General features: G+C 41.0%; 1 protein-coding gene across 1 annotated transcript in view; it reads right to left on the reverse strand.

The window, feature by feature from the left end:
- The window catches only part of ITGA2 (integrin subunit alpha 2), a 111,225-nt gene that overhangs the window by 14,162 nt on the left and 74,510 nt on the right, over positions 1-22,553 (reverse strand). Inside the window, exons 8-22 of the mRNA XM_060236007.1 lie at positions 21,032-21,182; positions 20,041-20,206; positions 19,260-19,333; positions 17,130-17,268; positions 14,143-14,288; positions 13,778-13,921; positions 12,048-12,251; positions 10,646-10,782; positions 9,775-9,914; positions 8,925-9,076; positions 7,493-7,603; positions 5,191-5,273; positions 3,562-3,703; positions 2,298-2,390; positions 14-90 (exon numbers count right to left, since the gene is read on the reverse strand). Of these exons, the coding sequence (XP_060091990.1) occupies positions 14-90; positions 2,298-2,390; positions 3,562-3,703; positions 5,191-5,273; positions 7,493-7,603; positions 8,925-9,076; positions 9,775-9,914; positions 10,646-10,782; positions 12,048-12,251; positions 13,778-13,921; positions 14,143-14,288; positions 17,130-17,268; positions 19,260-19,333; positions 20,041-20,206; positions 21,032-21,182 (1,959 nt within the window). The remainder of the gene's footprint in view (positions 1-13; positions 91-2,297; positions 2,391-3,561; positions 3,704-5,190; positions 5,274-7,492; positions 7,604-8,924; positions 9,077-9,774; positions 9,915-10,645; positions 10,783-12,047; positions 12,252-13,777; positions 13,922-14,142; positions 14,289-17,129; positions 17,269-19,259; positions 19,334-20,040; positions 20,207-21,031; positions 21,183-22,553) is intronic.

The following is a 22,553-nucleotide window of genomic DNA, read 5'->3' on the forward strand; positions in this document are numbered from 1 at the left end:
TATTCTATCTTACCTTAAAGCTTGAAAATTTAAAACTGCCAGATTCTGTAGACTTTTCAAATTAAAGTCAAAATTAACATCAAAAGAAACCTATGCAAAACAGAAATTAAAGTTAAAACAAGCAAGGCTAGCATCATTTGTCATTTTAGGACATTACAGGAAGCCAGCATGGCAGAATGAATGGGGAGTCACAACTAGGTTCTGGGAGGTCCAGGTTCAAATCTCCACTCTGCCAGGGAAGCTCAATGGGTGACCTTGGGCCAATTACTGTCTCTCAGTCTAACCTACTTCTTATGAGGATAAAGTGGAGGCAGGGAGAATGATGTTGTGCCCACTGGGAACAAAAGAGGAGGAAAAGATCACTGGGCTGGGTTTAAAGTACCTCCGTGTTCCAATGCAGGGAACAGCAAATGTGCTGGAGCCTGTAACAAATCCTCACTACCATGTGATTGGGGCTGTCAGGAGAGCAACACTGATCACTTCTAGGAGGAAAAAAATGAGAGAGGAAGGGAATTCATTTGGGTGTCTTCTTTCCTTCCCTCCTCAACTGAGGGGATTATCTGACAGGAAGGACCATGCGTATAGACAGCCTGGGTTCTGGATACAGGGCTTCTCACGCATCTGCAGCTGGCTTCTCAGCTCCTTCCATTTGCAGAACTATAACTGTCACACTGTTTATCATAACGCTGAACAGAATTAATGAGCCTGCGGTTCTTCCACTTACAACATCCAAGATTTCAGCAAGTTAACTGGTAGGGTGGCTGAGTGCCAAAGTGGCTGTCTTGGCTACATCATATAAACAGATTTGATGTGTCTTTTAATTTCAGCAGCAAATATTTATTACTTTCCCATGAATGCAAGCCATCTATATTATATGCTCCAAAGTACTGGCACTAGAGCATGGAAAACCACACAATAGTCTCTGAGCAGGATCCATCCAACGTTTTTGATTAGTCTTCCCCCACTCTCCTCCTTACTACAGTCCCTTTCTTGCATAGCTTTGTCCATGCCAGTTCCAAGATTCCCAGCATTGTTATTCTGGGTGATCAAAGGGATTCCCTCCTCCATCTGCCACTAGTGGAAATGCTGGCTGTATCTAACCCATTCTAGAATGATGGACTGAGAGCTACATTTTATCTGTGAACTTAACCCAAGAATGAATTTCCAACAAATGGAAATTTTTTTGGTGCACATCTTTTGGCAACCAACCAACCAGAAAGCCCAATTCGCCAGCCTTGCCTGGGGCATAATGGCAACGCAGCATTTGCAGCCCCTCATAATACTATATTCTCCATGAATATCCATGAAAAATCCATTATAAATCAGAAGGAACAAATGACCATCCTAGAACCAACTTAAATGTGATTTCAGGAGGGATGGGCACAAACCGGGAAAATGGTGGTTCATTTTGGATCGTGGATCTCTCTTCATGCTGCAAAGTGAAAGCAGCTGAGTCAGGGTGTGATATTATATTGGTATATAATAAGCTCCCATAGAGCTGAATGGAAGCTTTGTGATTGGCTCCTAGAGCTGTCAATCAAGCTATGGACAACTGGTATGGGTATTTCTAGGGCTCTCCACTAGTCCACCCTCGGAGTTGCCTATTGAGAATGAACAGTAAAAATGAACCACTTGAACCTCCATGGAAAAAAAAGGTGGTTTGTTTTTGGGTTCGGGAATGATGCAACCAAATGAACCAGTCTGAAATGAGCCATGAACCAGCCCAGTTCATGTTCAAACCACAGTTCATTCCTAGATTTCAGCCATGTGGAGATGGCAAAAGGGCAATGTCCATTTGTGTGCCACACCTGTGTGTTTTAAGCATCCCAAACTGCCCTCCTGGGAAGGCACAAGGTAACATAAAAAGATCCTTCTGGTCTCTATTCTGACCACATGTGCAAAGGATGCCCAGTGTAAGAACTGTCTCAAGATTGATATGGGACTAAAGTTGTTGGACTGAACAAAGCACCTTGTCATCTCCATCACAGGAGGAACTCATGAAGCTGACTTATACCGATAAAATCATTTGGTCTATCAAGGTCAGTAGTATTGCCTGCTCTGACTAGGAGCGCCTTTCCAGGGTCTTTTACATCACCTATTAACTGCATATGGCAGGGACTGAGCAGGGGACCGTCTGCATGCAAAGCAGATGTTTTTCTCCTTCCCCCTGTCCACTCCATTGACATATCTGTTGCAGTTCTATCTTCCCATATTGGAACGTGAACCTGGGTTATGACTATGGCATCAAATATGATTTAAATATATGAAATAATTCAAATATGAACTCTGAGAAATACCTGTTGCCCTTCTTTAAAAACAGGATAGCTGATCTGACAGATAACAAGTTGATGGATAGTGGTCACCTGACATGAAACTTCAGTACCATCGACCTAAGGGTAACATACAGACATCTGTAAGTATTAAACTATATTACAGAACTGGAGACTGCTTACATTACAATCTTTAGGTGGCAGTAGTGTGTTAAGGATGCTCACAAATGTGTCACATGTTCATTAGACAGCATTTCTTTGGTTCAGACATACAAATTGCACAAATGTCTTCAACTCTGTCTCAAACAAGTTAGAAAACACTTCCAAGGTATTTATGGAACAAAAGAAACCAGTGCAATGCAGAAGGCTTGGCACTTCACTCTCACCATAGAAACTGGTAACAGCAGGTAGGACACAGGGCAATGGTTTCCCTAAGAAATTTCCTAATAGCCCCTTATCTGATACAATATACACCAATATAAGCAAATACACCAGAGGGGCAGAACAGAAAAGAACATTTTCTCCAACACACGTCTTCACTGCAGCCCCAGTTATTCAAACCAGCTCCTATCGACATTTGGCATTGTTTCAGAATTGGGATCCTGATTTGGAATGGCTGAGATCAGGATCAGATTCTTCTAGGAATATTTAAGGTATCTCTTGGTACAAAAGAATTCTGCTTATTTAAGCTGATATGTATCACTTCTTGCAATGAGAGACAGCAGTATAACTAGTAAAGGCAAGTGCATGCCAGAAAAAAGTAAGAGGTGTTTGATACATAGAAGCAAACAGAGCTTTTTTTCGGTAGAAAAAGCCCAGCAGGAACTTATTTGCATATTAGGCCACACCCCTGATGCCAAGCCAGCTGGAACTGCATTCCTGTGCTTTTCTGCTTAAAAAAAAGCTCTAGAATCAAACCCAGAAATGGGTAAGGCAACTTCTTACTGTATCCATCACATACAGAGTTCCTCTTTTTGCATCTTCTAAATGAAGCACATATGGTTCACTTAAGGGAGGGAAATGAAAAAGAAATGAAACCCTTGCATGATGGCTATATATATGTAGAACTAAAACAACTTATCTTCATCTGTCTTTGTGATACTGCTGAAAACATAATTAACTGGCAACTTATTCTACGTACATCATATCCATTGAAAGTAATGGGAGCAATACACAATAGTAGATTCATATAACACAAGGAGGGACAAATGCTTAAGACAAATTATTAATTTTCTAAAGATTTCAAATGCCAGTGTTAGCAGGAACAAAAGAAAAATCAAAACAAACATACAGGTGCAGAAGATGAAGCAAAAAACAAGTTTTCTGAAAAAGCAATCTGAATTCTGGTGTTGTAAGCATTTTCTTTCTTGTTTCTTAGTTTCACACTGAATGTTAATCTTTTGTTCTTACTGCTGATAATAAACTGTTCTTTGCTGTTACAAGGAAGAAAAGAAAAACAGGGTTCATGTGATCTGCAGTTTAACTCCAGGCTAGTGATAGAGAAGCACATGCACAATAATGACAATCTTGAACAGAATCTAGCATGTAGTTAAAAGAGTCAAGTCCCACAGAAATCAGCAGGTCTTAAGCATACTTTGTTATTAGCTTGGTGACACTCTTGGTTTATACAGGTCCAGCGAGAGGTACAGTTGCTAACCTCAAGGTGGGGCCAGGAGTTGTCCTGGGATTACACCTGATCACCAGACTACAGAGATCAGTTCCTTTGTGGAAATGACAGCTTTGGAGGGCAAACTCTGTGGCATTACATCCCTGCTGAGCTTCTTCCTTCTCAAAACTCTGCCTCTCCAGCTGCCCCCTCACCCCCAATCTCCGTATATTCTTCAAGCCACAGTAGGTAATCCCACATGCCTGAGCCTCACAAACACCTAGGATTGTGAATTACTGGTTGGGGGTAGGGGATCCCTCAATTTGGAGGCCTTCCCCTGCTCAAGGGTTATCAGGAAGTGGCGGACAGGAGGGAAATGTCTGCTGGGCTCTCCATTATACCCTATGGAGACTGGTTCCCATAGGAAATAATGAAGAATCGATCCACTGGTATCTGGGCTCTTTTCAGCACAGCATCTGGTGCCTCTCCTCAAAACACCTCCCAAGTTTCAAAAAGACTGGACTAGGGTGTTCACTTCTATGAGCCCCAAAAGAAGGTGCCCCTATCCTTCATTCTTTCCAAATGGAGGGAAAGCATTTTAAAGGTGTATAGTCCCTTTAAATGTGATGGCCACAACTCCCTTTGGAATTCAGTTATGCTTGTCACAGCCTTGCTCCTCACTCCACCCCTGAAGTTTCCTGGTTCCACCCCCAAAGTCCCCAGATATTTCTTGAGTTGAACATGGCAGTCCTACAAACACCCTTCCTTCTCCTCTTGAAACTCTGTACAACTCCTTGGTTCATGGCAAACAATATCCAAATCTGGGTAACTATTGTTTGTACACTGGATCTCAAATCAGAAATGGTAATCATGTTTTCAATTATGGATTGCCTGATTCCCATGTAATGAAAAAATTATGGTTTCTTGTGAAGGAAGCAGATAGAAGATTGTGTGAATATGAAGTTCGGCTCTGAGAACCACTGTGTCATAGTGCTTAGAGTGCTGGACTAAGATCTGGGATACCTAGGTTTGAATCTTTGCTCTACCAAGCAAAATTGCTAAGTAACCTTGGGTTAGTCACACAATTTGGCCTAACCCACCTCAAAGGGTTGCCGCCAGAAGAAGGAGAGGAGAATGATTTAAACCATTTTGTCACCCATTGGGGAAAAAGACAGAGTATAAAAAAAGTAAAAATGACTTTTTATAAATTAAATCATAGCAAAAGGTTATATATGTATTTTGTTCTTAATTTATATTTTCAGTCAAAGAGAGCAGATGTCCCTTATTCAAGAGAACCGAATTATCACATCTTACTCATTATTTGTTTTCTGTTGAACATCAAGAATAAGGTCAGCATTGCAGACTTCATCTTCACCACAATCTTTAACAAATGGGATCTACAGGAATAAGAAAAAAATTAAAAAGCGTTGTTCCTAGCACCACAGCATCTAACTGACTTCTTTAAAATATTAGAAAAGGGTATCTGTGTGGCTGTCTAGAATCAAAACAAACACAATTCAAAATCATAGCGTACTCAAAGTTTGCACTAAGAAATTTCAATTATCTCTGACCTTCCAAAGCCTATAAATATCATCTTAGCATACCAGTCTGCTTCTATCTGTGCTTGCCTGTGTCTCATACCACCAACTACCTCTGCTCCCCCCAAAAGGTACTATGGCATACAATAAAAGCTTGAGAGAAAGGCAGGAGTTTCTATCTCTGGTGCAGTGAGAGAGAGAATGCAAAAAATGCAGGGCTTCTCCTTTTGCAATTTTATCTTTCTCAAGCACAATTGATCTTTACTCCCTGTTTTTTCAAGAGTGCTTGGGAAGAGACAGTCTCTTCTCTCTTTGTACTGGTTCTTGCAAAAAAAAAAAAGCAAGAAGCATTAAGGTTTGCCTTTTGTTTCTTATCTCCAAACTTCAGTGCAAATGAACCTCTGCCCACCTTCTGGCACACTCGGGAGAAGACAAGGGTTTCTCTTATTTCCTGGAGCTTTGGAGATGATAAAGGATAATGGAGAGACCCCTGGTCTCTCTTCCCTTTGGCACACCACTGCACAAATGAGAGCTCAGAGGAGGAGGCGTGAGCTGCTGCTAGATGTCTTTCACACAAGAAGGGAAAAGCATTTGCTCCTATGAGTGCATCTGTGAATGCCTGGTGATCTCTCTAAATTGTGCTGAGGCAATATGCATTCTGATGATGATGATGATATTGGATTTATATCCCACCCTATACTCTGAATCTCAGAGTGGTCACAATCTCCTTTATCTTCCTCCCCCCACAACACACATCCTGTGAGGTAGGTGGAGCTGAGAGGGTTCTCACAGCAGCTACCCCTTCAAGGACAATTCCTGTGAAAGCTATGGCTGACCCAAGGCCATTCCAGCAGCTGTAAGTGGAGGAGTGGGGAATCAAACCCAGTTCTCCCAGATAAGAGTCCGCACACTTAACCACTACACCAAACTGGCTCTCAAATTTTGCATAATCTGTGCGATTCATTATGCTAATGCTAGTCAAGGAGAAGCAGGACAATGCAAGGTCTGGAAATTCTGCTCAGCTCTTCCCTCTTACAGCTTTTGAGCCCTCACCAGGCATCCTCCTACATGCTTTAAACCCTAACTCAGACTGAAATGCAAGTTTTAAAAATTTATTTATTATCCCCACAATCAATGCCAGTACCCCACCCCCTCCTTTTTTAATGCAAGTTAAGACTCACTCACAGCATACTCAGTTTCAGGGGTGGAATTCTAGCAGGAGCTCATTTGCATATTAGGCCACACCCCCATGATGTAGCCAATCCTCCATGAGCTTACAAGGCTTGCTTTTGTAAGCTCTTGGCGGATTGGCTACATCAGGGGTGTGTGGCCTAATATGCAAAGGAGCTCCTGCTAGAATTCCACCCCTGCTCGGTTTAGCACTTGTTTGGTTTAATAATGAAAGTGAAGAATTCTCACAATTTACATAATTGCTTCTGGAGCACCTAAGCAACACCAGTATAGCCTCAGGATATTTACCATCATGGTGATGCAGATATATCTACTCCCTGCAGACATATCTGCTTCCAAAGCCCCTCTGTTGTGGATCTGGAAGTCACCTTCAGCAAAATAATGTCAAAGGGAGCTTTCAGTATGCAACTACTGAAGTGGGGTTCACTGAGGTTTCTCACTATTTCCCTTCCATGGTTGAACAAAGCTTTGGGATTTTTATTCCCCTTAGCAAAACCTCAAAGTCTATACCCATTACAGTATTAACAAGCTTAGTATTACTAGAGAATGGTCTCTGCATATTTCTTGACTGATTTAATTTTGCAATTATGTTTCAATCTCTGCTTCCACCATTTCAGGACTCTTGTTTTTCTCTACTGTTGAACAAAAAAAAAAAGAATGCACACTAAGGATCCATATATCGTACCTGAAGGAAGAGGTCTCTATTCCTCAAAAGCTCATGTTGGAATAAAATTCTTTTAGTGTTTAAGGAGTTACAAGACGGTTCCTTCCTATCAAATTTTTAGCTTGCTCTTCTGCCAAGAAGATCAGAGTGGCATACAAGGTTCGCATTTCCCCTGCAAAATTATTTAGACACAGAAAGAAGTGCTGTGTGTCAATATACTTACACTGTATGTGACAGATGCTGGGGAAGCTTTATCGAGAACTGGACCTGAGCCAGGATTCTTGAGGCTAATATCAATGCGCACACTAAAGGAGTTGACAGCATCAGAGGGCTCCTAGAAAAACACACACATACAATCAATCAGAATCCTAACTGAAAGAGGGAAACTGATGTCATCTTTAGTTCTCATGAGGTGGTAAGCCTGTCTCTGGTTGTCCATTCTGGGTCTGTGTCACAACAGCAGACCTCTGAATACCAGAGCTAGGAGGCAGCATCAAGGGAATGGGATCTTTAACTTGGAGAAATGTCGACTGAGAGGTGACATGGCTGAGGGGTGACATGATAGAAGTTTACAAGATTATGCATGGGATAGAGAAAGTAGAGAAAGAAGTTTTTTCTCTCTTTCTCACAATATAAGAACTTGTGGGCACTCAATGAAATTGCTGAGCAATTGGGTTAGAATGGATAAAAAGAAGTACTTCTTCACTCAAAGGGTGATTAACACATGGAATTCACTGCCACGGGATGTTGGACCACTAGACTGATCCAGAAGGGCACCTCTTATGTTCTTAAGCACACAGCAGAAGACGGGAAGGATAAAAAGGTAAAGGTGCAAGCACCAGTCATTTTCAACTCTGGGGTGACGTTGATTTCACAACGTTTTCACGGCAGACTTGTTACAGGGTGGTTTGCCATTGCCTTCCCCAGTCATCTACGCTTTTCCCTCCAGCAAGCTGGGTACTCATTTTACCAAGCTCGAAAGGATGGAAGGCTGAGTCAACCTGGAGCTACCTGAGCTACCTGAGTCAATCTGCTGGGATTGAACTCAGGTCCTGAGCAGAGGGCTCCGACTGCAGTACTGCAGCTTTACCACTCTGCGCCACGGGGGATACAGAGGGATAAAATGGATTCTTCACTTCAAGCAGCAAACAGTGCTTCAAGCAAATGTTCAAATGTTTCCCAGTGCAAAAAACTAAAAATAAATCTCTTAAAGCAGAGAACTAGGATAGTAGTGCAAAGACCAAACAATAATCGCTGTTTTGCATGTGCTAACTTTATACTTGCAAGGAGTTTTTGGATGGTGGAGCATTCAAAAAATGTTATTTACTTTGCAGTGTGAAGACATACAATTTATTTCTACCAAAGTACTGTCCTACTGTCCACTAGTCCCCCCCCCCTGCATTTGTAGACAGGGCCACAGACTGCAAGTGGGAGCACATTCTTCCTTATAGTAAAAACATTCTCTACATGCAAAAAAGCTGCGCATCAAACTGAGGCATTCTGGCTTAGCTTTCTGCAAACAAAGCAGATGTTCTACCATGGAGCTGTAGTTTCACCCCCAGCAAACAATTCAATCTCTTGTTCTTGACAAAAAAGCCTCAAACATAATATTTCTACTTAAATAATATATGGAATGGTTGGGTAATCATATTTACCTGGACATTGAAAACATGTTCTATACAGTTCTCCTTGGGATGGACAATGATGTTATTCTGCAGATATCTCTCGCTGGTTTCTTTAAATAATCCTCTTGAGGTCACTCGAAAGGACAGGAGGTCAGCATCCAATGTCAGGTTGTATCTGATATCTAAAGAGATTTCAACAGTGTTGTAGCCCCATGAGGAAGCTGTGTTCTTGATCTATTGCTAGGACTAAGATGGTAAAGCACTTTGCAGTTTACATAAATGTTACATAAACTGCCTGTACTAATAAAAATATGAACACAACTAAAATATCTTCATTGCTGTTCAGCAGCAAGGTCTGGTTGTTTTCTAAAGTTGTCTACAACTAAAAGCAAATTCACTCTTTCATACTAATTATGCAATATTTTTTCCAAGTATTTTCTGCCAGAATAAGGACATCAACCACCCCCCTCATACTACACACTATATCATGCCTAGTCTGTATCCATTTCAGAATGTATAATGGGCTGCAGTGGGAGTGAAGAATATGGAAGCATTCTGCTCTATAGCCTGAGCTCTATTTGTGGTTGGTTTGGTTGGATAATCTGGTAGGATTGCACCACTGAAATTACTTTGGTCCCCTTCAATAACATACCTTGGTGCTACATACAAGCAGTTGTGAACATTTGGTAAGCGATGCAACAGCAAAGTAAATACTGACTGTTGATTTTATTTTTTTAAATTGTTTTTACCTAGATTTTGTGTGTCTGTGTGTGGGGCAGGGAGAGATTGTGATATATTTCTGGAAATTCCCTTTCCCTGCTAACGGATTAAACAGCTCTCTTCCACTAAACTCAGCATGCAATAAAACAAGAATACTCACCCACTTGATTACTCTGATTGGCAGGTCTAAATGTTGCACTGAAACATATCTGCAGAACTATCTCAGTATTCTTGTTCAGAAGGCTGATCTTCTTTGGTGTAGAGGAGGCATGTATAGACACTTCAGCTATACTCTGTGACCTAAAAGAACAGATGAGCCTGTGACCTCACTGACTTTCTCAACCAGGCCACAGTGGAACTCTAGTATTCACCACCAGTGCTGTTCCTAGTAAAAGGGAAGGGAATGGGATCCTTTCCAAGGCTGTTTTGGCCTATAAGTTCACCCCTGCCTCCTGGGCTTGACTTTGGAGGTGCACCAATATTGTTGTCATTGCTTAGCAACCTTCCAAATGGCAACTGAGATCTCAGTGGGCATTCTTTTCTTAAAGCTACAGGTGCTTCTATTGTTCGGGGGAAGATTTTATCCCCTAATGTATTTTTTTTAGATTTTTTTTTTTTGCAAACTTGGGACTTATTTGTAAAGAACCCCACACCCATCTGTCCTTGCTCCATAATGTGGATTCATTAATCCATACTCTATGGTGCAGTTTAGAATTAGATACAGGATAATGAAAATGTTAAACATCTGGGGAACATCTGGTGATAATGTGACAAAGAGTGAGTGAACCTCTCTTCACAAGTATGCAATAATCATTAGGCAAATAAAGGAAAAAATATTGAGAGGGATCTAAAGAATTACAAGCAGAGTTTTGTTAATGGAAAGGCTCCCCACCCCCACCCTGTGCTGCTCCTGAGAGTCAAGGGATCCTCAGAATACCACAGGGATACAGCATGGAAGATTGCAGCTGGAGATGAGATTTCTGGTGTCTCATTTAATTATTTTTGATACTATATTAAAATACACTACTAACCAGAGCTGAATCACATTCCCATCAGTGCCAACAGAAACATCAGTAATTCCATCACCATTTAAATCATTACGGCCATCTATTGCTCTTCCAAAATACTGGAGTTGCTGGCCAAACACAGGGTCAGATCCTAGAATTTTCTGGAAAGAAAAAAGATTACAGCAGATACAGATAGCTCTCTAAAGAGAAAATTGCCTTGTTTCAACTACAAATATTAAACTATGTGTTTTGAAAATTCCGCCCACCAGTATTGTCCATGTAAATGAAAACATATTTTCCATTTTATTTATAGTTTTGTGAATTAGTTACAAAACTAGTGCATTGAAATGGTAGGGTCAAACCCAAAATGCTTATGACATGACATATTTATTAGTTTTTAAGTTGCCATGGAACTTTTTTCTCTGTTATGTATCATAAAATTACAGTGATCAAAAACAAGCACTTCACAAAACCAATGAGATTTTTTAGATGTTTTTGCATTTATGCAATGAAAACATACTGAAATATAAATTATTACTAGTAGTAATATTCAAGGGTAGCTGTGTGATTAAGTCTCCTATAAAGTAAGCTGCCATGATGGATTCTCAGTTCTGAATCCCCACTCAGTTATGGAAAACTTCCTGGATGACCTTGGGCCAGTCCCATGTTCCCAGCCTAACCTCTTTCATAGGGTTATAATGAAGATAAAATGGAAAGGAAGCGAAGATAATGATGTAAGCCACTTTGGGTTCCCATTGGGAGGAAGGTGAGTTATAAATTAAATAAATAAATACGTAAAATGCAGATGCATCAGTTTATCAGGGTTATAAGAGAAAAAGATAAAAAAAAACATGCAAGGAAATGATATTAAACATTTTATGAGCCTTGAGTGTAAGGACATGCTTTTGGTGACCAAGATCAAGATAATTCACACCACAGTATATTCCATTTCTATGTACAGGCATGAAAGATGCATAATGAGGAAAGGTGACATGAAGAAAACTGATGTGGTGTTGGAGGAGAGTTTTACAGATAACATAGACTGCCCAAAAGACAAATAAATGGGTTCCAGATAAAATCAAGCCTGAATTTTCCCTAGAAGCTGAAAGGACTAAACTGAGGCTATCATATTTTGGTCACATTATGAGAAGTCAAGAGTCACTGGAAAAGTCAATAATGCTAAAAAAATCAACAACCCTGAAGGCAGCAGAAAAAGAAGAAGATCCAACATGAAATGGATTGGCTCAATCAAGGAAGCCTCAGTTTGCAAGACCTGAGCAAGGATGTTAATGATAGCATGTTTGGAAGAACATTAATTCACAGAAGAGACTTGATAGCATTTAACACCCCCCCTCCTCACAAAGCTCTAAACAATTAATAATAGGTAAGAAGAAGCTCCCATTCCCCTGCATTAGAAGGGACTTACCTGGGAATATTTAGTATGTATTGTCCTCTGTTTGCCATTGTAAATGTAGATTGCACCAGCATTTTTGTTTTCTAATGGTGCCCCAACTATCACATCATTAAAGCCATCCAAATCAATATCTGAGACAGCAGTGATGGCAGATCCAAAGCGAGCATTTTCTAAACCTTGAGGACCTTCCAGAAGTTCTCGCTTACCCAAAATACCCTATCAGAAAATTAAAGGTTATCAGAGAAAAGGATCCAAATTATTAAAGGTTGTATTTTTTTTTATTAATGCAAGACAAAAATTCTTGTATCCAAATATAATTATTTGAAACAGAAATGGAATTTCCCAGTTCCTATGCACACATCAAAAAGCAGTGGAAATACTTAACTCCCTTGACTTTTGTTGTGCCAGCTATAAAAGAAGTGTTAAAAAACAGCTTACAGACATGATAAAAACTTTCCATTAAGCATCCTGGAAACCATTGCTGAAACAAACTTTACCATAGCGCTTGCACGGACAACAACTGTTGCTATTTAAACAGGTACCAGATCCAGCAAGGAACCTTTTGTGCTAGATGATGAACCACATATACGAACATGTCTTACAGGCATGGTTCCCATCTCAAATGCATCTATCTGAACTTGTGCATGGATAATCTTCTTTGAAATGCTTAGTGCTGATTAGCTGTTTGGGAAAAGGAGTGAGGGGCTACATTCAACCCCTACCACACCCTTCCTTCTTTGCAAACAGCTAACTGTTGAGATTTTAGCTACTTTCAAAGAAATCCATGAGCATCACCCTGGCTACTCCGTATAGTTGTTTTTGACTGATGATGCACAATCCATGTAGCTTGTTTTGAGAGCCACTGTGGTAATAAGCTACTGTGACTGGATTGGGCTAAGAATGGGAAGATCCAGGTTCCAATCCCCATTTAGCCATGAAACTTGCTGGGCGACCTTGGTTAGCCACATTCATCGAACTGTTGTGAAGATAAAATAGAGAGTGGTGTTGCCGTTGTTAAGAGCTATGTATGACATCCTAAACTCCTTGGAAGAAGAATGGGGTAAAAATGGATAGAAAGTACTGTCAATCACAAATACCAACGTTTGGCTTCATAGTTTTCATTAATGGCAAACCCTTCCTTTGGTGGAAGAAGCATGAGAGATTCTAAACTAACATAATTAAGATGCATAGAATCCATTAACTTGCTCCATATAAATAAATGTTATATTCTTCTCCCTCCCTCTACAGGTTACTGTATGCATTTAACAGTCTGTTAAAAGTATGTATTACAAAACTCAGAGGCAGTGTCTTAGGTCCATGAGAATTTTTCCACAGGCAGAAGGATTTACTCCCATTTAGTGCAATTTTCTCACCTTCTCCCTGTCATGGTAGCCCAAAATGCTCTGGAAGTGAGAAAGTCACATTCTGTGGGAAGTAATGACAGCCAGTTTGGGATAGTGGTTAACAGTGGTGAACTCTAATCTGGAGAATTAGGTTTGTTTCCCCACTCTGCCACATGAAACTTGCTGGGTGACCTTGGGCCAATCACAGTTCCCTCAGAGCTCTCAGCCCCAGCTACATCACAAGGTGCCTCCAAAGAAAGGCAATTGTAAGCCTCTTTGGGACTCCTTACAGTAGAGAAAAGTGAGGTATAAAAACCTATTCTTCATCATCCTTCTATTTGTATAAAAATTCTGGTGGATCAAAGTCAGCCACTGGGAACCCTGGTACAATTTACTTGCCTTTCTGACAGAAAACAAGTAGACTCGTCCTTCTTCTTTCTTAAAGTCATTCATAAACATTGGTGCACCGATCAACAGCACATCTGTAACTGAATCTCCATTAACATCTACCGAACACACCACACTGCCGAAATAGGAGCCAATCTGGAACGACACTTTTAAAAATCATATGGTGCATACAATCACCCAGGCATTTCTTTCATACAAATTATAATCATGATTTGTAATAAGGTTTGTAAATGTAAAATGAAACCCAGAAAAAGCATCCTTCATTACTTTGGGAAATACAAGTAATGAACCAGATTGCAATAATGCCTCTGTGGCATTATTACATGCTCAAGAAAACTCTTAAATGCTATACTTGCCTGCTCTCCTCTCTGAGAGTGAATAATAGTTATATTGCCATTGGAATCCACATCATAGACCACAACTTGACCAGTGTAGTTGGACCGTGGAGCTCCAGCAACAAAATACAGTGAATTATCCAATGAAATGACAGCAACAGAATAACCTGAGGAAAAATGTTGCGGTAATAATTTCTAAGTAAAAAGGTAAAGATAGTCCCCTGTGCAAGCACCAGTCGTTTTTGACTCTGGGGTGACGTCGCATCACAATGTTTTCACGGCAGACTTTTTATGGGGTGTTTTGCCACTGCTTTCTCCAGTCATCTACACTCCCCCCCCCCAGCAAGCTGGGTACTCATTTTACCAACCTCGGAAGGATGGAAGGCTGAGTCAACTTGGAGCCGGCTACCTGAACCAGCTTCCGCTGGGATCGAACTCAGGTTGTGAGCAGAGGGCTCCGACTGCAGTACTGCAGCTTTACCACTCTGCGTCATGGGGCTCTTAATTTCTAAGTAGCAGACAGCATAACAAGACATCTAATCAGAAGACTACTCCAATCTATTCAAAGCGGTTTTCTTCCAGGAAACCATTCTGTACACATAGAAAGAAGATTAAAGCTCATATAGACAGCTGCATATGGCAAATCATTTAGAAAGGGGAAAGCAGAGCTTGGTCTGCTGATTTCCAAGGGTGCTTTTAACCTTTGGTGTTACTATGAAAGGAAAGTTCTCAAGAGAGGTAGTGTGGTGTAGCAGTAGCATGTTGGTCTACAGTGGCTAGAGACCCAGGTTCAAATTCCTACTCTGCCATGGAAGTGTGATGGTCAGCCTTGGTCCAGCCAAACACTCTCAGCCTAACCAACCTTGTTATGAAGATAAATCTTAAAAAGAGAGTAATGTAAGCTACTTTGGATCCCCATTGGCAAGTAGAAAAGGAAAAGGAAAGGTCTCCTGTGCAAGCACCAGTTCTTTCCGACTCTGGGGTGACGCTGCTTTCACAACATTTTTATGGCAGATTTTTTACAGGGTGGTTTGCTATTGCCTTCCCCAGTCATCTACGCTTTCCCCCCAGCAAGCTGGGTACTCATTTTACCGACCTCAGAAGGATGGAAGGCTGAGTCAACCTCGAGTTGGCTACCTGAAAACCCAGCTTCCACCAGGGATCGAACTCAGGTCATGAGTAGAGCTTAGGACAGCAGTACTGTAGCTTTAACACTCTGCACCACGAAACTCTTTGGAAAGTAAGTCAGGGTATAAATGAAGTAAAATAAATAAAGAACAAAATGTTATTCATAAATTTAAAAATCTGGTGCGTGGAGGAAGTTCTGGAATGGATGAAGGTGAATAAACTGAAACTTAATCCCAACAAAATGGAGGTGCTACTATTGAAGGGAGGAAGGTCTGACTCATGAATTGGGATATCTCCTCTTCTGGATCGAGTTGCATTACTCCTAAAGAAGCAGGATCATAGCTTGCAGGTGCTGCTGGACAAAGACCACCTGTTGGATAAAGTGGCAGAGGCAGCCAGTGGTGCCTTTTACCAGATTCAGCTGGCGAGACAGCTGTAGCCTTTCTTTGGAAGGAAAATCTTGCCTTAGTGGCAAATTCCCTGGTAACATCTAGATTAGATCACTTCAATATGTTCTATGCAGGGCTACCCTTGAAGATAGTCTGGAAGCTAAAGCTGGTACAGAATGCCATGACCGGAATGCTGAATACAAAATACCAAATACATGACCAGAATGCTGACAGCAGTGAGTCATAGGGACCATATCCCTCTAGTCTTGTTCCACCTACACTAGTTCCCAGTTTGCTTCCAGACCCATTTCAAGATGCTGATATGCAGGGGGGTTTTGAGCAGGAACACACAGGAACACAGTTCCAGCTGGATTGGTGTCAGGGGGTGTGGCCTAATATGCAAATGAATTCCTGCTGGACTTTTCCTATAAAAAGCTCTATGCGAAACAATAGTGACATCAGGGGTGTATCCTAATATGCAAATGAGTTCCTGCTGGGCTTTTCCTACAAAAAAGCCCTGCTAATACAGACCTTTAAAATCCTATGCAGCTTCAGGCCAGCATTGCTTAAGGACCACTTACTCCCATATGAACCTGCTCCAGTCTTCTTGGAGCCCCTGTTTTGGATGCCTCCAACCCTCCGAGGCTAGATAGGTAGCAACCCAAGAACAGGCCTTCTTGGTCATGGTGCTGAACCTTTGGAATTCCTCCTCCAGGGAATTCATCTGTCTCCCTTTATCACTGTTTTCCACCAGCAGGTGAAGATTTCTGTGTTTTGTCTGGCATTCTCCCACTATCTGTTATTGGCCCTCCCTGGTTGTGTTATGTGTGTCTATGTTTCTAAACTGTTAGAATATTTTATTATAAGAGCCCCATGGCGCAGAGTGGTAAGCTGCAGTACTGCAGTCCAAGCTCTGCTCATGACCTGAGTTTGATTCCAGCAGAAGCTGGGTTCAGGAAGCTGGCTCAAGGTTGACTCAGCCTTCCATCCTTCTGAGGTCGGTAAAATGAGTATCCAGCTAGCTGGGGGTAAAGTGTACATGACCAGGGAAGGCAATGGCAAACCACTCCATAAAAAAGTCTGCAGTGAAAACATCGTGATGCGATGTCACCCCAGAGTCGGAAATGACTGGTGCTTGCACAGGGACTACCTTTACTTTTTAGGATATATTATATAAAATTACATTTTAAATGCTCTTAATGTCTTGATGTTTTAACACTTTGACGTTTGCCACCTGGAGGATCAAATTTGGGTGGAAATTTTTTAAATAAAATAATCAGTTAAAATCATTCTTACACATTTTTTTTTAAAAAAATCAAATGGTGCTAGTGCTTTGTACTTTAGAAACTGTTTCCAAGGGCATAGCATTTTGTTTACAATAATCTTCAAAGATAAACTTTAAATTATTTCACTATCCTTTCAATTCTAAACAATCTGTGTAACACAGGTACATCAGTTGATTCTTTTGCTACATGGAACTTCCATTCTCACCTAAATAGGAGCTCTGATTTCTGTCTTGCAAAATTTTTCCAAATGCTTGATTGGGAAATGTAATTGTTTGTTTGGATATCTCCTGGATCACTGTTCCACTCCATTCATAAGCCCCAACAGCACCTAACATCAGAGCTTCCTTAACAGGAGGGGGGGGGGGACACACAATTTTAAACAAAATCATTTATGTTGGAAATGATTTTTAGAAAAAACAGAAGAGGCAATACTTAGGGTCAAACTACAAGCGATGAGAACTCCCAATGTGCTTTTGATCCTGAAAAGCAGAAGTGGAGGGTTCAGTATAGATCAAAGCACAGTGCCTAACATCTTATCAGGGTGCCATTTCTCCACCAGCTGAATTTTGCTTCCTCAGATTACTTTAAGTTTTAGTAGAGGACCTGTACCCATATTAGGTTGAAGCTGGCTGAGGAGCCAATTTTTGTTTGGCACAATGGCAAAAGGCAAAAAAGCAAGATCCCTCCTTCCCTTGCACTGTCACCTTAATTCAAATTTTGACACCTGCATCTGTTGTTAAGGCCACATAATATGCTGGGAGTTCTGATCATGAAACTTCTCTGTCATGTGCACTTTGGCCCTTACAAAAGTAAAGAAAATAGTGATGAACAAGGACAAGCCTTTGCAACACTGGAGACCAATTAGCATGTTACTTCCACTGAGTGGCAGATGCTTTCCCTCAGCTTCAGTCCACCAGTAAAGAGGACTGGTTCCCAGGGGTTGTGTCCTCTGGCACCATGCTTCCAGATTGACTGCTGTGCTGGTCAGACTTGAAGCCATCTGTTCCTCCCCTGGGGGCAGGACAAGCATTGTTTTCCTGGCTAATGGACAGACAGGGCAGTTTCCTTTGGCTTTACTCCACACTGCTCTGGTAATATGATCACGCCAAGTACATAGTTTCTTCACATGCATATGTTACTTCTCCCCTAGAAAGGAAACATTGGTTTAGGATGAAATCATGTTTGCTCTTGTATGGGACTAGAGCAGTGAGCGAAGAAGATAAACATGAGGAAGCAACTCCCACAACTATCTTTTTGAGATAGTTTAGGTGTGATATACCCTGTTTCAAATTTAATTATGGTCCATACGGTCTCTGATATACTTTCTGGATCTATGTTTCTATTGTTTAGTGATTCTTTTTCCCTGTCAAGTTTCTACTTAGGAAGAAAATACAATTTTTGTCATGTCCCATGATTAGGACTAAGGGCAGGCCCTGTGCCAGTGAGTCATAGGAAGGCCCTGGCATCTGGGTTTTGAGAGAGAGACCCAGCCTAACACAAGTGGTCCAGGCACCAAGGTCAGGTAGCAATGCAAGGCAAAGTCCAGGAGCTGAGGTCTGGCTGATCCAAGGTTATGGCACAAAAGGAGTCAGGATCCCAGGCAAGGCCACAGAGTGTAGTCAGTACAGAACACAGGTTGCTGCACTGAGAATCCAGATACTCGTCAGAGTCCAAGAGGCGTGGTCAGGTCCAGAACAGAAATTGTTGCACCTGGAGTCAGGATACAAGGCAAAGTCCAAGAGGCAAAGTCTAAGAGGAGTGGTCAGGTCCAGAATGATGGTCAAAGTACATGGACGCAAGAAGCAAGGCTGATTCCAGGAGTCACAGCAGGAAGCTGGTACAAATGTGGTTGCCAGCAAGAGACACACTGTAACTGCTTGGTTTTTATGGGACTGCAGTAGCTCTCTTCGACCAGGTGTTGCTTGTTCTTGAAAAGAGCCATCAGCTTCCCTGGCTGTGATCAATTACAGCTGGGCTTTCCTCTGCTTCTGTTTTGCTCTCTTCTCCCTTGACACTCTAACAGTGTGGTTAGGGCTCTGGCTGTAAATCATAGAGAGTGCCTGTGCTTGTAGAAGGCACTGGCTGTAAATCTTGGGGAGAGTCTGCAACTATTGTCAACCCAGGCATTTCCCCAGTAAAAGGTTTGAGGTATCCATCACCTGTTTCTGTGTCATCCTCAGACTCCCTGTTAGCTAGATACATCTGAGGCACAGAAGAAACTGACAGAGCCAAACGGTGACAATTATGAGTACAATATTTGTGTAACGTACTATATATTAACATAGTGCAACTCTGCATCAATCAACCCTACATCAAGTTACAAGATATTAATTACCTTCTGTGGTGAATAAGAAGCACTGAAACCAACTTGTGACATTTCCATCTGGAATGAATCGCCTTGATGAGTACCTGGTGATGAAACAGTATTCTTCCTAACACCACAAATTGCATGCATATTCCATATAAGAAAGCCGTTTCACTCAAAAAATGCCTGGGGTCAAAGGTGCCCTCAAGGGTCCTATACATCAAATACGAGATTTGCTTTGTGTCTTTGAAAAAAGATTCCTATTCTGTTTTCTAAAGCAGTCTGCCATGTGACCTGAGAAAAAGAAGAACTGGTTTTTATACCCTCCTTTTCTCTGCCTTAAGGAGTCTTGAAGTAGCTTACAATCTCCTTCTCTTCCCCCTCCCCACCATAGGTACCTTGTAAGATAGATGGAGCTGAGAGAGTTCTGAGAGAACTGGAATTGGCCCAAGGTCACTCAGCAGGCTTCATGCGGAGAAATGGAGAATCAAACCCAATCCTCCAGATTAGAGTGCACCCCTGTTAACCACTACACCATGCTATTGCTTGAAAGATACAAATCCAAAGCCCTCTTGGGAATAACTTGCACTTTTCTTTAGATTTTGGCCAATACATATTAAATTATCTTTTTTCCTCCCAGAAATTCTCTGCTATTTTGTACTATAAATCCCAGGGAACTAGAAATCACATTTTGTTGTATTTTTGTGAAATCTCAAAAGAGTATACAAAGAACTTAATTATGAACAGCATAAGAATTAAAAACACTATTTCAAGGAAGGAATTCTAAAAAAAACCCCTTTATATTTGGTACCTTCTATGCTGAAAATTCGCTCTCCCAGTGTTCCTGCTTCTCCTAAAAGTGCATCTTCAGAAGAGACATTAAAGAAATATTTTGATGATGGAAGACTTGCAATTCCTTTGATTTCTTGAATTAATTTTTTGGTATCCAAGTAATTTCTGTTTAAGTATCCTAATACCTGGAGGGAAAAGAGAGAAAAATAATTTTTTCCAATTGAGTAAGAAACCTATATCTGACCATGGTAAGAAATTTACTTATTTGCATTATTTATAGTCTGCCTTTCTCACTGGGACTTAAGGTGGATTACACAGAGTGAGTCAATACAATCAACAGGATGGGACATCCTAAACTAATTGAAATAATTGTTCCTGTGTCTCCCTATTTCCATTAAGAGTTCAAAATCAATATCTGTGTTGCAGCTCAAGTCACAAGGGTTAAAAAATCCACATTCTCCTTGTAAAAGAATGAACTTTAAAAAAAAAAAGGCTGAAAGTGCTCTTCTTGTTTAATCTTTTCTCTCCCCTCCAGTCCCCATCCACACAAAAATCATTGCTGAGATAATGTTCACAAGGTCAGTAAATAACCTTAAATGCACAAACACTTGTACTGTTCTCACTGATGCTCACTTCCAACATGACTTCACAGAAGAAGAAAAAAATATTGATGCCTCTCTGTGAAGTTATCAAGTGGTGGAATTGTTAAGACACAACAACCGCTTGCAACTGACCCTGCTGATATAGTTAGAATTATGTGGCTCACACAAGCAAATAACTATTCAATGATGAATGGACAGAAGTACTCCCTTGACTGAAGTGAAGGCCATATACATTGTTCAGCACAAATTGAACCCTGAGATACATTCCTCCAAGAAAACTGTCTCCAGAAAACTGTCTACATTCTAGGCCCATTGACTCTAATCTTTTCAACACTTTTGTAACATATGCATTTAATAAAGTGATACACCATGCAAATGATCATTTTAATAAAGGAAAACATTACGTACTGCTATACCAAATCGAGTGATGTTGTCCTCATTGCATTGAGTTATCACTTCTTGCAGTCTTGAGCCATCATGAGATTCACCGTCTGTCACAACAACCATGACTTTAGAGGCTGTTGGCCGCCCACCAGCTTCACCGGAGAAAGCATATTGTCTGTAATGAACAGTTCAGTTTACCAGATGTGAAGGCTGCTTTTAAGCACATTTTCATCATCAAGTTCAAACAAAGTGAAGCTATTTAATTAATGCAGAAATCGTAATTCTTAGGTGATAACAGGCAATGCTTATTTTATTTATATTATTATTATTTATTTAATTTATGTTGCTTATAGTCCACTTTTCAAAATGAGACTCAAAGTGGATTATGTAATGTGAGTATAAACAATGCAATAGCACTAAGATTTCAAAACACTGAAACAAGGTATAAGTAAACATATATTAAACAATGCAAAAATTGTATTATATAAGTATAAATATAATACAGTGAGAGCAAGATAAAAAACATGCAGCAACAGATAACACAGTCCACAGTCCTGTACTGTCTATTGAAACATTTTCCTGAATCATAACTCCTTCATAACAATGTGCTGGAATATAGCAATGTCTTGAGTACAAGAAGAAGAGGAAAGAAGATCCTGCAGAGCACAGCAAGCACTAGCTAGACATGAGCATAGGGGGAGTACCTTTTTCTAAAGGGGCTTTTCTTTGTCTGTAGAATGCTATTCTTAGGCTTTTCTTCTAGGGCTCTCTCTCTCTCCCTCTGTGCTAGTAAGGCAGTTAGGTTTATCTCTTCTCTTTCCTAGCCAGTTTATTAGTTTCATAAATAAAGCTTTTGTTACTCTTACTCAGTTGAGCATCCTGACTGCTGTATAATCACTCTGCCAACAAAATGCCAACTCCTGATCTCCTCTGGCAGATCATTCTGGATGGGGCTGCTATAGAGAATTCACGTGTACAGGCAGATGTTGATCATACCCACTTGCAAGGCAGCACCTGTATATTGTCCTGTTCAGATGTGTGAAGTTGTTGCAGTGGGAGGCTGAATTTACACTTGCATGTAGATCTGATGGAAGTGATGGGGTTGCTCTGGTGTTGTTCCAATGTGTGTGTGGGGGGAATGCTTTTTGCTTAGGTGAAAATTTCAGCTCTGCATGTGCAGATTTTACATGCTGGCAACCAGGGCTCTTTTTCTAGCAGGAGCTCCCCTGCATATTAGGCCATGCCCCCTGATGTAGCCAAGCCTCCAAGAGCTTAGAGGGCTCTTAGTACAGGGCCTACTGTAAGCTCCAGGAGGATTGGCTATATCAGGGGGGCATGGCCTAATATGCAGAGGAGCTCCTACTAGAAAAATAGCCCTGATGGCAACCAAAAGCAGAGAGATCTTATGCAGACTTAAAAGCAAGAGTCAAGTAGCACCTTAAAGACGAACAAAATCTGTGGCAAGGTTTGAACTTTCATGAGTCACTGCTTGCTTCTTCAGATAAAGCAGACTTACTTAGGAATAAGTCCCATCAATGGTCTCTGT

This window comes from Heteronotia binoei, chromosome 4 (genome assembly GCF_032191835.1).
Source record: "Heteronotia binoei isolate CCM8104 ecotype False Entrance Well chromosome 4, APGP_CSIRO_Hbin_v1, whole genome shotgun sequence".
Classification (NCBI taxonomy): Eukaryota; Metazoa; Chordata; class Lepidosauria; order Squamata; family Gekkonidae; genus Heteronotia; species Heteronotia binoei.